Raw genomic sequence first — 17,297 nt, 5'->3', positions numbered from 1 at the left:
CTAAGTGGGTCTCATCAAAGGTCAGTGTCAAAGAGGGGTTTGAGTACCAGGTCTAACCTGAGTGCCCTAGCTCTTGAGAACTGGTTATTTGCCGTTCCTCACCTCAAGATGCTGCCCTGCATGCATCAGGTTCTTCCCTTAGAAGGAGGAAGTTCTCGAGGAAGGAGCAGTGCAGTTGCCACCGAGGCCCCATGAGTGTCAGAGGAAAAGCTTCTGAGGAGTCTTTATCTGAGACAGATCTTGTTCTTCTAAGGGAATGTGTCCATGAATCCTCACACCACCAGGGGTGGGCAGAGGAAACAGCACCAGGAAAGAAAGGGACCGGGGTTCTTGATGTTTGAATCAGTTTTTGGTCTCAGCAAGGGGCTCGTCACTGACTTGGTGAAAGAGGAAGGACTTGTGTTTTTGATCAGATAGGGTTTCCTGCCAGGCTCAGAGAATAACTGCAGCCTTTGTTTTCATGCTTGGAAGATTTTCTGCAGAGGTAGAAACACATCTGCCACTTGGCTGTGAGTCCTCAGAGTGAGTTCAAACCTTAAAGCCCAACAGCCCTATTTATTCACAGCAATGCACTTTAACCCCAGTTGAGATTCCTGAAACTCAGTGCTGAATGTGTTTCCTGTTGCCTTTCCCATTGGGCTGTGAACTCTTAAGACAGGACCTGTGTCTCACTCACCACTCTGTGGGCTCATGGGGAGGATAGTGCCCAGCACAGAATCAGTTTGAATCATGCCTGTCAAGTGAACCAGGTACCAGAAGCTGCTGGATGATGGGTGCCTCCTGTGGCCCAGGCAGTTTGTGTGCCACTTCATTTATCATGTACACGGTAGCTTTTTGTAGATATTACAAAGGTGATGAAATTGAGATTTAAGAGATGTTAAGTGATTTGCCCAAGGCCATGTACCTAGTAGCATCGGTAATAGGTATAAAAATAGTAGCAATAATGAGTAAGAATGGCTGCTAGCATGTGAATAATGCTTACAATCTGCCAGGCATTATTTGGAGATCTTTCATGTTTTAAGTCATTTAGTCCTCAAAATAACCCAGAATATGTTGTTATCTCAATTATACATGCCCAAGATCACTTGGAAGAATGAGTAGGGATTTGAACTCACATTGTCTGACTCTAAGTCCAGTGATTCCTCCTCTACCCCCACCCCCCAGCCCAGGTCACGCTGTTGCCCCCATTTTTGTAGTGAGGAAACACCTTCATGGAGGTACTGGGGCTTTCCCCATTCACATTGTTGACTCTGGTGCCATGTTTGCTGAAGTATCCATGCAAGTGTCCATGCAAATAATAGTCTATAAATGGCTTTGGTTCCATCCCCCTCTCATTTCCCACGTGGCTCTGCTGCCTGGCCTCGTGCTTATGGAAACCAGCCACAGGGCCCCTTCTTGATGCCTTTTCTCCCTCAAGGCAGCCTGAGTTGCCTCTGGATTGGATTTTCCCCAGGTAACAGGGTGGAGCCCGGAAAATGGTACGGAGGGAGCAGCCGATATGAGAACAAGGGGAGCCTCTCCCTGAGCCCTGTTTCTGGCACCCACATTTGTTCTCCCAGGTAGGGCCAGGTATGTTGTGGGAAGGGTAGCAACTAGAGCCATCTCTGACTTCAGTGTGAGTCCTAAGATGACAAACTGCCTGGCCTTGGGCCAATTACTTAATATTGCCAAATCTGTTTTCTCATATATAAAATAGGAATAAGAATACTGTGTATTTCACAGGATTGTCATAAGGACAAAGGAGTTAACGTGTATGATGCTCATGGAACAGTAGCTGGCACAGAGAAAGCAGTCAGAATATGTGAGCTTAAAAAATTCGATAGGAAAAGAATGCCCTGCTCTGACGGACAGCAAGGATTGGAGACCATGTTGGAGTCATGTGGCCCTGTGCAGGAACCCAGTACTCAGCAGCCACTGCCTCCCAGCGGCGCGTGTGGTGGCCTCCATGGGTTGTGCCTGGCTGTTCTTACAGATGTTCTTTCAGGAACTTCCTTCTGTTAGAATCCAGGAACCGGGACTTAAATGGCTCCATTTTCTCCTCTCACTTGTTATTGTCTTCTAGTGCAGGAAAGAGGAAGTAAAGGAAAATGCATGTTTGTTGTCATTTTCCTCATAGTCCTGCTTCAGTTAATTAAAAAATTGATGAATACATTCAAGTTTTCAGGGATTCCTGGAATACTTTCCCTGCTAGTCAGAATCTGGAAGGTCCCTTCTTGCCCTACTATCAGTGGCTTCATGGTGGGAAAGGTGATTTCTGTGGGTTATAGATTTCCTGGCATGGCAGATTTTGTAATGTGTTGGGTTTGCTGTTTGAATCAGTAGAATCTGGGGGATGGTCTACTTAAAACCTGCACATTTAGGGAGCATTTGGTAAGCGCCTCCTCTGTGTCAGGCACTGCTGGGACCAGGAGCCTCAGACAGGGCTCTCGTTCTGGGTCACCTGCCCTGATCTTCTGGCTCAAAATCAGTGTTTGTTTACCTCCTCCTCTGGCTCCTGTCATGCCCTGGGCCGGGTACTGCTGCTGCTTCCTTCCACAGCTCTCATCCTTTAGATGGATGCCAGTCATTGATTCACACATTAATAGAGTGCCTACTCTGTACCAGGCTGTGGAGGTGGACCAGAAAATTAGACACAGTCTCTGACTTCCTGCAGTTTTCATTCTTATATTTTAAATTTTAATTTTGTTAGGAAAACTGCTTCTGACCTTTCTTATCAGAACAGATCTTGCCATGCCAACCTTGGAGCACCACATCCCTGTCCTTTAGAGGAACTGAACAAATTGTAGCTATTTAATTGGTGGATTATTTGGAAGTTTTGGCTCCATCATTACCCTGTGAGCTCCTGGAACGTAGGAGACATGTGCTTATTCAATAAGCATTTGTTGAATGACTGAAGAAGCAAGTGCCCACACACGGGTCCTGACCCCGGCTCAGCGACGTGGGCTGTCCAGAAGCTCGGATCTTGGGTGCTGTGCTGAGACTCCTCCAATCTCTTCCACAGAAATCTCCAACCTGCTGGTGGCTACTAAGAAAGCCCAGGAGTGGCAGCCCGTCTACCCCATGAGCCAGCTGAGTTTTGATCGGATCCTCAAGAAAGATCTGGTGCAGGTGAGTCATGGCTGCAGGGCGTGGGCCGGCTCTGGTCCTGCCTCCCCTCAGTGGAGCAGCCTGGGGGTCTAGGGGAAGGAAGGGTGTGTTTGGGGAAATCTTAGTAGAAGAAGAACAGGGAGACTTTCCTTTGATGGCAAAAGCCATACAACCAGTACCTCTGTTCTCCTTGCCCTTGCTGGTGCTCCTCAGAGACATGTTTTGAGGGAAGTGGCTTGGCCAGGCATTGTGGGGTTCCCTAGAACTGCATGGACCCTCTGTGGTGAGGGAGTGCTGAGGGGGTGGCAGGCAGGAGGTGGCTCTCCACAGGAGAGCATGGCTTCACCCTGTGCTGCCTGCAGCAGGCTGTGTGACGGAACACTTCCAGCACCCAGTACTGCCCCTTCTAATGATGCTTTCAGAAGGAGCAGAGCTGGGGCAGCAGAGACCACAGGGAGGAGAAAGGAGGACATGCATAGTCTAGGGCTGAAGGAGAACTGTCTTGAGAAACAGATCCCAGACTTTAGAGGCCTTCTTGCCCAGAATCTACAGGCTGAGGGGGCCCAGCATCTCCTCAGGGGCTGGGGGCTATGGCTAGTGGTGTGAGGCCCAGGGAAAGCCCACTTTTTGTTGTGCCGCTTCTCCCCAAGCCCATTGCGTAGAGCCACGTGTTGAGGGGGTATCAGGGAGACAGTGCGGCAGGCCTCTGGCAGGCTTGGAGAGAAGCCAGGGCCACTCACTGCCTGGGGAGATGGCCGGGCCTTGGAGGTATTGGAGGGTGGCGTAGAGGCTGTCTGCTATGAAGGAACCCAGGGAGGGTGGCCCAAGGGGGTTTGTTACTTTATCTTTTTCAGTCAGTCCCTGAGATTGTTGGGTAGGGCTTGAGGGAGTGGAAATCCACAGCCAAACCGCCTCACTTCTATCATGGTATATTTGTTCACCAAAGGCCCATCCTTACTGTTCTCTATCAGAGCTGTGTCCTCAGATTAGTCACCAGAGCCACAGTTTCATTGCTTCTTTTCTGTGTAGAAGTTGACACAGTTTTTGGGGCCTGTTTTCCCTTCCTTTGAGCCTGTGAGCAGGTAACCACCATCCTCCCTGCCTTCCACTTAGCCAACAGTGATCAAGCATTACACATGCCAGGCACGACTGCTGCCTCAGCAGGCTCCTGTCTGTCCTGAGGAGGTAATCACATCAGCAAGAGACAAGTTCCAAGGTAGAGGAATACAGCAGGATGTGGTCCTAATCTTGAGAGGACAGAAATGACTTCCTGGGGAGAATGACATCAAAACAGAGTCCCACACCAGGCTCAGTGGTTCAAACCTGTAATCCCAGCACTTGAGAGGCTGAGGCGGGAGGATCGTTGGAGTCTAGGAGTCTAGGAGTTCGAGACCAGCCTGGGCAACACAATGAGATCCCATCTCTACTCAAAATGAAAAAAAATTACCTGTGTGTAGTGGTGTGCAGCTGTAGTCCCAGCTACCCGGGAGGCTGAGTTGGAAGGATTGCAAGAGGCCAGGAGTTTGAGGTTGTAGTGAGCTCCGATTATGCTACTGCATTCCAGCCTGGGTGACAGAGCGAGCCCCTGTGTGTTGGGGAAGGGAAGCAAGGTCTCATCCTGGAGGATGAGCTGCAAGTAGCTAGGCGAAATGGGGAAAACAGCATCGGAGGAGGCCGAAGTGGGCCATATGGGCCTTTGTGGTCCCTGCAGAATCCTGACAGTGTGGTGTTGTGATGTGGCCACTGGAAGAACAATTATTCTGAAAGCATATGGTTTTTATGGGATGTTCTGGGAATACAGCTTCCCATAACCTTGATGGATCACTTCATGACAGACGCAGCTTTAATGAATAGCCAAAGACCTTGCCAGGATACAGTGGACAGGGCGGATGCATCGCCATTCGGCTCTCACAGATGACAAATGGTGGCATTTGTGCAAATTAATATACCTGATTAACAATTGTGCATGTTCCTATGGGGGAGAAGACCGATTCCCTAGGCATCAGCCACAGTCCATTTTGTGCATTTCCAGGGGGTCCTCAAATAATTTAATTGACCTTCAGTTTATAAGTTTTGTGAGACTAATGTTAACAACTTGACAGTGCCTAAGTTTGGTGAATCACATTTTGATTTCCAAATATTAAGAATTTTAAAATCAGAGTTATTGAAAACTAGAAGGGTCCTCAGAAATAGATCATGGTATGGCCAGGGCTTTGCACAGATCATCTCATTCAGTCCTCCTGCCACTCATCCAGGGGTATTGTTCCCTTTCACATGTCAGGAAATTGAGGACACATCCCCCCAGTCTCTGCCTTCATCTTCACATTGTCATCTCCTCTGTGAGGTCGCCAGGGCAAATGCAGGTGCACTTTGCATCAGTAACTTGAAATCATAGCATGCATGCACACACACAAGCACACACACACTGGATAGATGGATGGGAAACATGGTTCCAGTGTGAGAAAGTGTGCCTACCTGTGCTAGAGGGCTTCAGACAACACATGTGCCCACCAGATGGGTTTCCACCCACTGTGTGCCCGAGTCTGTACCAGGAGCCTCCGTACCTATTTCCTGGTTTGATTCTTGTCACGGCCCTATGAAATTAGTACCATATTTACCTCCATTTGCAGAAAGTGGGCAGAAATATTAACATGGCAAAGGAAGGCCCCCATGTCACATGGCCAGCAGGTAGTAGAGCCAGGATTTACAAGCCTCTCCACAGGGTAGCACAGCCTGTGAGTGGAGGAGCCCTCGGGGCTCCTCTCTGAGTCTTCTCTGGAGGCCTGGGGTGGGTACCATGTGGCTGGCTGTTGGTGGCCCTGTTTGCAGTGTCATGACAGGTTAGGACTATGTTTTGGCCAAAGGCTGTTCCTGGACGTAGAAAGCAAGGAGCCATTTAGGGAGTAGGAGGATTGTCTCCTAGGAGCCAGGAAATGTCACTACTGTGTTTGGCCAAATAACTTGTTTTTCTCTGGAGGCCTGACAGGGACAAGGTGCTGGGAACCATGAGCTGGGGCAGGGAGCCCTCTTGCCTTTGCCCCATCCCATTGATAGTCCATGTTCCCATTGAGGACCCATTCCCGGGTTCTGCATCACTGCAGGGCACAGAGAGGTCACCCAGCCTTCCGCTTCCTTCCTCAGGGCGAGCACCTTGGGAGAGGCACGAGAACACACATCTACTCTGGGACCCTGATGGATTACAAGGATGACGAAGGAACTTCTGAAGAGAAGAAGATAAAAGTGATCCTCAAAGTTTTAGACCCCAGCCACAGGGATATTTCCCTGGCAAGTGTCTTCCTCTGAACTCCTCCCCTCCCCTCTCCCATTTCTGGAGTCAGTGGAACATGTTGGGTTGGGAAGAACCCTTACCCTTCTTTTGGCCCAGTGGTTTTCAAACTTGCCTTTTACTCAGAATTTTCTCCACATATGATCTTAGAGGACCCTGTGTGTAGAGTAAGGGAAGTGGGTTGAGCCGCTCCTTACACTCGGCCTGTGCCCTCCCTTCCACCCCCACCCCCGACCTTTTTTAAGTACAGGTCCAAGTGGCCATGCTGTGGAGCCCCAGGACTCTGGCCAAATGGTCTCAAAGTTCCTGATATAGTCCATGGCTCTCACTGTAGTCTGGAAAATTAAACCCTGGGGAGTAAAAGGACTCACCCAAGATCCCACAGACTATTAGAGTGACAAAGTCAAATCTTGAGTAGAGATTGGCTGCCTTTGTTTCCCCTTTGTTCCAGCATAGTGCTAAACATTGGTATTTCCCAGAGCTGAAAGGAAGGGAGAGAGGTGGGCATGTGTATCCAGTGGGAAAATTCTTAGCCAGCTTCTCCCACCAGCCCTGCTCTGCATTCTGTTAGGTTTTCTAAATAAATCTCACATCCCTGCCCGGTTGGCCCAGAGAACAAGGCTTGGCAGTGCCTCTGGACAGCCAAGGCCAGGGGATTGATGTTAAGGGCCTGGGGTGGCAACAGTGGTGAGCTTTCCTGGGTCCACTGGGTTTCCCCTCAACAGAGGCCTCTGGAGAGCAGCCCCCGGGAGGCTTGCCCGAGACATTCCTTTGTCCCACTCTCCCACAGGCCTTCTTCGAAGCAGCCAGCATGATGAGACAGGTCTCTCACAAACACATCGTGTACCTCTATGGCGTCTGTGTCCGAGACGTGGAGAGTAAGTGTGTTGTCTTTTGAAGAGGAGGGTGGCCTGGCTGGGGAGCCTGGTGCTGTGCAGACATTGAGGGTGCTTTTCACCCTCATTTTAACCAGGCTTCTTGCCTTTCTTTTTGCAGTTAAGGAGACTGAGGGATTGAGCAGGTCATTTGCTTAAGTTAGTAGTGGAGATGGAACTAAAACCGATTGCTTTTCATTCATTGCTTTAATGTTTTCTTGCCAATGCTGGCAAGAACCCTATACTGTGCTAGAGGCTGAGGTGACTGAGATGAGGTCATGGCCCCGAGAACCTCTGGGCAGGTGAGCGAGGTGAGCGCACCCCCTGAGCAGCAAGATGCTGGCCCCTTGAGTGGACTGGCCTTCATTTTAACTGCAGGCAGGCTTGGCTCTCTCTTGGTCGCCAAGCCGCTGAGCTGGTGGGCCCTTGGGCTGCTGTGGCACACTGAGATGTATGGGTGACCTTGGCCTCTTGAGTTCCTGACATATAAGTTTGGAAGAAGAGCAGGTTTTTTTTTAACCCCAAGTGACTTATTCCCTGTGAGATCTCATAATATGGCTGTTCTGTGTACTTACACGGGAGTCCTGTTGAGAAGGAAGTTTTGCCATGTGAGCGGCCGGACCTCTACATCGCAGTGCATGATAAGAACAGCAGCAGTGGCAACAGCTGTTACCAGAGACCTTGTTCTCTGTGTCAGGCCCTCCACCAAGGCTTTCCATGCCTTGTCACATTTAGCCATCATTGATTATCACAGATGAGGGAATTGAGGCTCAGAGAAGTGTCACTTGCTCAGTGCCACCTGTTTAGAAGAGCTTGGGGTTGAACTTGGCCTTTCCAGCTCTGAAGCCCCTGCACCTCCCAAGGATATCTGTAGTCTGAGGCCAAGTACTGTCCACTGAGGAGGGCTGTTGTAAAGGGAGGAAGGGGAGGACTGTCTCACACAGAGCACATTCCAGACATGGCTCTTTTTCTGCCTATAGATATCATGGTGGAAGAGTTTGTGGAAGGGGGGCCTCTGGATCTCTTCATGCACCGGAAAAGCGATGTCCTTACCACACCATGGAAATTCAAAGTGGCCAAACAGCTGGCCAGTGCCCTCAGTTACTTGGTAAGAATGTTCTAATGTCTGTATTGGTCCCACCAGAAACCATTCACTGATGAGGGAGCTGGAGCTAAGGGGCACCTGGGATGTGCTTAAGTCACACAAATGATTGGCGGCAGGGCCAGGCTGTCCGGGTGTGGCTGTAGCTGGGGGTAGGAAGAGGTGACCTGAGGTACCAGGGTTGGAAATGGAGTGCGGGAAGGAGCAGCTTGGCTAAACTTGCCCTTTTTATTCTGCAGGAGGATAAAGACTTGGTTCATGGAAATGTGTGCACTAAAAACCTCCTCCTGGCCCGTGAGGGCATTGACAGCGAGTTTGGCCCATTCATCAAGCTCAGTGACCCTGGCATCCCCATCACGGTGCTGTCTAGACAAGGTGTGTCTCCCCTCTCCTCCCCCTGGCTCCACCCCATCAGGGGCAAGCGAGCAGAGAGAGGGGCTGGGCTGGGGGTTGGTCTCCTTTTAGAGAGTACAGTCAGCAAACAGGTGTGTGGTACTCCTGGTGTGTGGTACTCCTACTCTGTGCCTGGAGGTCCCTGGGGAGGGTGTGCTATGGAGCTGATGGGAGGGGTGGCCACTGTATAGAAGCAGCAGCTGAAACAGACCATTTACCTAAGGCCTGTCTGGTCCTGGCAGTGAAGGAGCTATGTTCAAGGTGCTGGGGTAGCACAGAGGGGACCATGGGGCCTGAGAGGTGATCAGAGAGATGTCAGGCGGGGAGGTAGGCCTCCTGGGTCTTCCCGTGTTCCTTTGGAAATCCACTATAGTTAGTGAGCAGTTACGGCAGCACCTGAGCCCCTTTGTTGGAGTGACTGCTGTGGTCTCAAATGCTGTTTGAGTTGGGTATGGTGGGTTGTAGGCTCCAGAGGAAAGGACAGACCTGGGAGCTGAGACATTGACACCAGTGCCAGAAAGGCCAAGCCTGCCTCTTAGCCTTGTAGCCTTGCACTGTGCCCAGGACCACCACTGTCTTCAGCACTGAGTTCTGACCAACTCAGCATTTTGAGTTTTGAGCATAATGTAATCAAAGAAGTTGGAACTGAACCAGGATGAAAAATAAGCCCTTCAGATGAGATCCTAATCATGTACTCCTTGGAAGGGGAATGGGAAGCTTCCTTCAGTGCCTGTTTGATGTTGATCATCACTTCATCACCCAAAGTTGTGAGGCTGATACACCCTGAATCTGTCATGGGTGCTATCCTCAGCAGTGGTCTGAGACACTGACAGATGTTTCTGGAACAAGCAGAGAAGCCCCGGGGACTGCAAGGGAGATGCTAGTAAAATGCTGTTGGGGTTTGGAGGAGAGAGACATCATATAGCTTGGAGGCAGCATGATTGAGGGAGGCAGTGGGATTTCATCTGGGCCTGGCAGGTCAGTGGCTACAGCAGGTGACTGCAGGCACACCCTCCTAGGATGCCACCTGTATGTGCCCGTGCCAGGAAGGATGGGCATGAGGAGGCTGGGAAGGTCAGGCGGGCCCAGTCTTGAAGTTTCGCCCCAGGATCCTCCCTCTGTGGAGGCCACCTGGCTTGCTGAGGGCTGCTCCCAGTGGACATAGCTGGGGCTTTGTTGAGATGGCTGGCTCTGGCCTTGCTGAGAAGCTGGAAACAGCAGCTGCAGAACCAGCCAGAAGAAAGGGATTGCAAGAGCTCAGTCTTTTCTTCCCTTGTTCTTCCTCAAATGAAAGAAAACCAACATAAAACCAAGCCCGCATTGCAGCATGATGGTGCAGGGTAGGTGTGGGTGGCTGGGCCTGCCTCTGTGTGTGTCACCCTGTTCTCCTGTGCCTTCACTTAAGCCCTTGTCCACCTGCGCTAGGTGATGGCCCCCACCCTGGGATGTTTTGCTGATCCTGAGGCAGGGGCTTCAGAAGCCTGGCTCTGCACAACCCTCCTGGGGAGCTTGGAGGCAGGGACCCATCTCTGGCCCTGGCCCAGACTAATGTATCAGAAGCGCTGGGCAAGGCTTGGAGGGCTGCGCAACTGCAGAGCCTTCCCGCCCAATGGGGCTCATGTGTCCATGGGCCAGGTTCAGGCACAGTGTTTGAAGTAGTTCCTTCATTGGCTCACTGTTGCTGCAGTTACAGTAATTGAATTCCCAGGAGATCCCAGAAACTGTTCCATCAATGTGTCTGTTGTCTTCCAGAGTGCATTGAACGAATCCCATGGATTGCTCCTGAGTGTGTGGAGGACTCCAAGAATCTGAGTGTGGCTGCTGACAAGTGGAGCTTTGGAACCACGCTCTGGGAAATCTGCTACAATGGCGAGATCCCCTTGAAAGACAAGACACTGATTGAGGTGAGCAGGTTGTTTCCCAGACATAAGGCAAGTGAGGGCTCTCAGGCACCTGTGGGGTTCCCAGGAGTAGTCGGAAGCCTGACACTGTGAGAAGAGATGGGCATGGGTTTGAATCTCTTCACAGGCTTACTGGCTATGTGACCTCACAAATGTAACAACTTCCCTGAGCCTCAGTTTCATCATCTGTATACTGGGGATAAACAATAACTACTTTGTAGGGCTGTTGTGAAAATTAAATAATGCATATAGGGTGACAGGCAAACAATACAAGCTCAATAGATGTTCTAGTATTATTTATCTGAGATTTTAAGTGGCTGTTAGCAAAATTAACATACAAATATGTATTGAAATCCTATCATGTGTCAGGCATCAAGCTAGGGAAAAGCCGGTGTTTCACAATGAAACAGACACAGGCCTTGCCTTTCCTTGGGGGCCTTAGGGTATGGTAGGGAGTTAGGCTAAAATAACAGTGGTAAGAATTCCAGAAGGAAATCACCCCAAGAGCCCTGCAAATTAGGTAGGGCAGTGCCATTACCCTCATTTGACAGATAAGGTAACTGAGACTCAGGTAGCCCCACTCACCTAGGTTCCTCAGCTAGAATGCACAACAGGTGACCTGTGGACCTCTCCTCCAAATCTACCTGTGGGAAAAGTGAAGACTCTAACTCCAAAGGGATGAAGTAGTAAAAATCACAATGAAAGCCCACTCTCCCTTCATCTCAGTCACTGTCATTGGAATGTGCTCCGTGTGTTGAGGGGCAGGCATCACTTCCAGCTGTGAGAGCCTGGTTTCAGTGCTGTGCGGGGAGCCCAGGTAGTTTGGTGTGCCTGGCCTTGAGTGTCTGGAGTGGGGAAGGGAAAGGAGTAACAGTGATCAGGTGGGAAAGGCCATTTGGGTTCAAATTTTTAAACACCCTGATTCCAGGCTGCAGAGCCTGCAGTTTACTGAGAGTGGCATGCGACAAGGAGGGATTTGGATGGAGGAGGGAGAGGCTTGGAGGTTGGCCTTGGGATGTTCTTCTGGGTGCAGTAGCTGGGATGGATAGACTAAAGAGAGACCCAGAGGGAGACAGGGCCCTCAGGCACATCCAGAAATGGCAGTGGGAGTCCAGAGTGCAGGTGGGAGATACTGAAGAGGTAGAACCTTTACAACTTACCAGTTAAAGATGGTGCAGGACTTGGGAAAGGATCTCAACCCCACAGGGAAGCCATCAGATCTACAGATCTACTATTTGGAATTTCAGCGTAGGCTTTTGGGAAACTCATTTTTATTTTTAACTTCCTTGGAAATGAAACAACATGCTATTTGTCATCAGTCAGTATTTGTTGAGCACATGCTGCGTTCCTGTCTCTGAATAGCATACAGGGTGATGTAAGGAAGGACCTGTGTCTTTAATAAAATAGGGGATAGGGGTCTCTTTCTATCTAAGTCCCCTTAGATTAGATGGCCTTTCTGCAGGCTGCACTGATGCAGGGACAAGGGCAGCTCTCAGCTTCTTAATTCCAGTTCTCCCTCCTCCCCATCCTCTGGGACGTGCCCACCCCACCCAAGGCCCATGGGAACCAGAGAGGAACTTTAGTACCCTTGGAGTCCAGCTACAGAGTAGAAACTGGAATGCAGTGGTTTCATCTTCCAAAAGTAGCCTAAGTTCTTTGTTTCTAAATTTTAAAGTAATGAACAGTTGAAGAAAATTTAAAAATGAAACTATTAAAGAAAATAACAATCACTGCATTCTTGTCCTCCCTGACCATTGTTAACACTTTGGCATTCTGTCTTCCAGCCTGTTTGTATCTTTCTTTTTTAAACAAAATTGGGACCATGCTAGATAGAGTTACAATTCTGAGTTTTTAAATTTAATATTGCCAGGGCTTTCTCCTGTGAGATTACATCATAATTTTTACAAATTTCATGTAAGAGTTAATTGTTTTGTTTAATTTATTTGACTGATTTTATATTTGGCATTTGAGTTTTCAGATTTCCAGTGTTCTAATTCTGCAGGGAACATTCTTATACATAAATATTTGTTCGTATCAGATTTATTTCTGAGTCATTCAGTCATTGAAATTAATACATCAGAGGGTTTGAAGAATCTGAATTTTTGTATATGTTGCCCAATTGTATTCCAGAAAGGTTGCATGCCTTTACTGGAATGAAGCTTTTTGGGATTGGGCGTACTGCTCAGTCTCCTTGAATTCGGATGATTTAGTATTAGGACTGTGATTTCCCCACGCAAGAGTAAGGCAACAGAAACACACATTTATGAAACCTGCCTGTAAATGGAGATGCTGAGAATCGAATGAGGAACTGGCAGTTCCTTCTGACCTGGGGCTGAGAAGTTTGTAAGTGGTTCCTTTGGTTTCTCCCATGTGCCCCTTTCGTTTACAGAAAGAGAGATTCTATGAAAGCCGGTGCAGGCCGGTGACACCGTCATGTAAGGAGCTGGCTGACCTCATGACCCGCTGCATGAACTACGACCCCAATCAGAGGCCCTTCTTTCGAGCCATCATGAGAGACATTAATAAGCTTGAAGAGCAGAGTAAGACCTGCCATGTGTTGTTTTAACCCAGCTCAGGGAGAAACAAGAGCCTGGGTGGCAATCCCTGGAAGTCGCCTGCCTTTCACTCTATTTTCTTTTCTCTTCTGTTAGATCCAGATATTGTTTCAGAAAAAAAACCAACAACCGAAGTGGACCCCACACATTTTGAAAAGCGCTTCCTAAAGAGGATCCGTGACTTGGGAGAGGTAAGTTACACCTGTGCTTCTTGCTGCTGACAGCAGAGCCCTCCGCCCTCCACAGTGCCTCTCTCTGCCTGTACGGCTGCTCTCCATTCTTTCTCATTTTGGGGCCAGGTCCATGAGAGAAAGCACCTTACTGCATTTGGAGGCCACTTTCATCACGAGGGATTGTGTTTTTCTCTAAGTGACACACGGGCAGTGACGGAATGCATGTCTTTGCCGGCATGCGCCACTGCGTATGCACACAGGACTCTGGGAAGCTCCCTTGAGAGACTTGATTTTTCTCTACAGGACAGAAGAGAATGGAAAGAGAGAGAGGTGGGGGAGTAGGTATAGATATGGTGGAATAGGAAAATCCTTGCCTCTGACTTTCCTGGGCATATATATCCTATAAGCTGTCTTTTTTCCTTCCCCCTCTGCAAGAGACAGGGTGTGTCCCAGGCTGGAGTGCAGTGGCGCGATCATAGCTCACTATAGCCTCAACTTCCCAAGCTCAAGTAGTCTTCCTGCCTCAGCCTCCTGAGGAGCTGGGACTACAGGCGCACTCCCCTATGCTGGCTAATATTTTTTATTGTAGAAATGGGGTCTCACTATGTGGCCCACACTGCTTTCAAACTCCTGGCCTCAAGCAAGGAGGCCTCTCAAAGTGCTGGAATTACAGGCATAAGCCTCCACACCCAGCCCTATAAGGCTCTTTAAATGAGGGATAGGTTTAATGCACAGAATCTCAAAATAAAATAGCAGCTTTTCTTTGGACCTTAAATGGGAGTTTCCAAACAGTTAATTTTGACTAGATAAGCTCCTGAGATTTGTGTCTTTATACAGATTTTCTGTAGTCTGGTTAATAAAACAGACTGGATTCATCTCCAGGATCTGCTGTGTGCCAGCATCTATGCCAGGCATTGTCACAAGCTTGGCATCTTTAGTTCCTCACACTGTCCTCAAGGAGGCCAGTTTCTGTATACAGTGAGTGCATCAGGAGCTAGCTCAGATTTGGGGACATGGCCACCACTGTCGCTGTCAGGTGGCTTGACTGCGACCTATCTCATGTCTTCTGAAGACTCCTTCATGCACTTGCTCTTTTCAGCCACACTGTGGGGCCTTTCCTATAACATGAGCCCAGGGCTTTCAGAGAACAGCACAGTTGTCCTACAGGCCCAGAAATAACCTTCATTTCCTGTGGGTCATATGTTCATGGAAACTGGGATTGATGAGTTGGTTCATTGTCACCTGCTACTTTCCTTGTCTCAGCTCAGTAACTGAGGGGACAGTTTGTGAGGCCAAGAGAGCAAGGGGGCGGTAGTGAGCAGGTACAGTCTAGGTGAGAGGCCTGCAAGGTCAGACAGTGAGAACCCCTGGCCCTCAGGGGAACGGCTGTGAGGAGCAAGACTTCTCTGAGTGTGTTCTGTGGCCTAGGCTGGGGCTTCTCTGTTAACAGCACATGTATCTTTCCCTCCAGGGCCACTTTGGGAAGGTTGAGCTCTGCAGGTATGACCCCGAAGGGGACAATACAGGGGAGCAGGTGGCTGTCAAATCTCTGAAGCCTGAGAGTGGAGGTAACCACATAGCTGATCTGAAAAAGGAAATCGAAATCTTAAGGAACCTCTATCATGAGAACATTGTGAAGTACAAAGGAATCTGCACGGAAGACGGTATGTTGTGCAAGGTGGGGTCTGGTTTAAGAAGTTAGTGACTGTCTAGGGTCATAAAGGCAAGTACAGAACAGGCAGCCCATGGCCTTCTCTGGGCCATCTAACATGCCAGCTGGTGGTTCCCATACACTCTCAAGGCTTCATATGTATTGTCAAATCCCTCAGCAGCTGCAGGGCTCTTGAGGAGGCCACCCAGTCCCCCTCCCAGCCAGGGGCTGTTTCCAGCACTGTCTCTCCATGTTGCTTGCACTTATGAAACTGATACCCACTCCTGCCTCCACCTGCTTCCCTGTTCTGATCCAGTACTAGCCAGGGATTTCATTTTCTAGTTGTCTAAATGAAGGTGGCAAGTAATATTTACTAATAATTATATCTTATTTGCAAGCCAGCATCTATGTATGGTAGTGAAATTGGCAGTAAACTGATGGTAATTTTTGAAAATGATCATTTGCCTGTGGGTTACAAAGCACTGTTATCTCATGAGTGCTTATGCCTGTGAGGTAGGTGCACTAGTGTAGTCTCCATTCACTGCTGAGGATGCCAAAGCATAATAGGTCAGGTAACTTGCCTGTGATGAAGGGGTGAAGCTAATATCACATCAGGGCCTCTGTCTCAGATCTTATGTCCTTTCCTCTCCCACGGTTCCCCCATTTGGCAGCCTCAGACTGATGGGTGTTTTTTTTCCTAAACAGGTGGAAATGGTATTAAGCTCATCATGGAATTTCTGCCTTCGGGAAGCCTTAAGGAATATCTTCCAAAGAATAAGAACAAAATTAACCTCAAACAGCAGCTAAAATATGCTGTTCAGATTTGTAAGGTAAAAAAAAAAAAATAAAGACAGCATGTTACAGGTTAAGACATCAGGCACTCTGTCCTGGGTAATTGGTTTGTAATTTGACTCCGAGTGGGAAAGTTTATAATAGTTATGCTAAGTTTGTTTTTCTCTGCATTATTGGGATGAAAAGTTGGCCTCTACTAAGAAAGTAAATGGATTTAAGTGTGGTTGTTTTAATGTGTATTTTTTGAATCAATTTGGTCTTAATATTCTTGCATGAAAGTCAGAACCAAAAAAATTGTCAGGAATATATGAATGAAATGACATTTGTTTTTTCTGATGCAGTGATAGTACAATCAAAAGTGACTTTAGCAATGTGTTTGACCTTTACTTCTCTCCCCCAGGGGATGGACTATTTGGGTTCTCGGCAATATGTTCACCGGGACTTAGCAGCGAGAAATGTCCTTGTTGAGAGTGAACACCAAGTGAAAATTGGAGACTTTGGTTTAACCAAAGCAATTGAAACCGATAAGGAGTATTACACAGTCAAGGACGACCGGGACAGCCCTGTGTTTTGGTAACTGAGTCAAACCGCTAGGTTTTATCAGTGCTTCATAGAGCTTACACTGTTTTGGTAGGCCGTTTCTGGCTATATTAATGTCTCTCATTCCTCTGGCCTGAGTAAAGGTTAGAGAAGGTTTAGAACATTTGGAATTGGTTGATATTTACCTTTAAGAAATACATCTTTCAGGCTGTTTCATTGAAAGCAGCCTATATAAATGCCTGAGCTTCATATCACGCTGTCTTCCAAGGAATGACAGAAATCTAACCACCACCTCGGCATTCAGCTTCCCAGCAGAGGGCATTCATCTGACGTAGTTCTTAAAACTGTGGGCAGGTGGAGTGGATCTGGTTCCTTTCTTAAACACACCCCTGCAGGACAGAGTGGGCATTGCAGATTCAGGGGACTCCTGGACAGAGCAGAGCAAAACCTATGGGAGACCTGTCTCTCATGAATCACCAGAGTCCCCCAGGTTAGAGGGCCACACACTGGCTACGACCATGTCTCAGCAGGGAACAGTCCAGGGGAGAGGCTGCTTATGTCTTTACTCCACCCTGCCACATAACCAATTCACACTTGCTGAGGTGCATCCGACATGGACACAAACATAAACCTCTCCCACTTAGGGAGCCTAAACTTATTCATTCGTTTTAAGAACATGCATCAGGGTCCTGCTTTGTGCCCGGTACTGGAGATATGGTGAACAAGTAGGCCAAGTTTAGAGTTTAACAGGTTAGGCAGCCAGTGGCATGGAGCAGTAAACATATAGAAGGGTTCGGGTTTGGTTTTTTTTGGAAGGTCGTATTTAGATGAAACCTGAAAAATTCATGCGGGTTTAGACATATGGTTGCAAGACAGCATGTGTGACTAAGAATGAGACAAGAGCAGATTTCTCAGAAACTGAAACTCAGCGAGGTTGGATCA

General features: G+C 48.6%; 1 protein-coding gene across 5 annotated transcripts in view; it reads left to right on the top strand.

Annotated features, from left to right (window-relative positions):
* The window catches only part of JAK1 (Janus kinase 1), a 255,358-nt gene that overhangs the window by 233,957 nt on the left and 4,104 nt on the right, over positions 1–17,297 (top strand). For all 5 annotated transcript variants that reach the window (XM_035251738.3, XM_009001399.5, XM_035251735.3 and 2 more), the window contains 11 exons: positions 3,002–3,108; positions 6,229–6,372; positions 7,164–7,251; positions 8,229–8,356; positions 8,590–8,725; positions 10,496–10,647; positions 13,034–13,184; positions 13,296–13,390; positions 14,844–15,036; positions 15,729–15,853; positions 16,216–16,388. In XM_035251738.3, coding sequence (XP_035107629.1) covers positions 3,002–3,108; positions 6,229–6,372; positions 7,164–7,251; positions 8,229–8,356; positions 8,590–8,725; positions 10,496–10,647; positions 13,034–13,184; positions 13,296–13,390; positions 14,844–15,036; positions 15,729–15,853; positions 16,216–16,388 — 1,492 coding nt within the window. The remainder of the gene's footprint in view (positions 1–3,001; positions 3,109–6,228; positions 6,373–7,163; positions 7,252–8,228; positions 8,357–8,589; positions 8,726–10,495; positions 10,648–13,033; positions 13,185–13,295; positions 13,391–14,843; positions 15,037–15,728; positions 15,854–16,215; positions 16,389–17,297) is intronic.

This window comes from Callithrix jacchus, chromosome 7, assembly GCF_049354715.1.
Source record: "Callithrix jacchus isolate 240 chromosome 7, calJac240_pri, whole genome shotgun sequence".
Lineage (NCBI taxonomy): Eukaryota > Metazoa > Chordata > Mammalia > Primates > Cebidae > Callithrix > Callithrix jacchus.
This window is presented reverse-complemented; position numbering and strand designations above follow the sequence as displayed.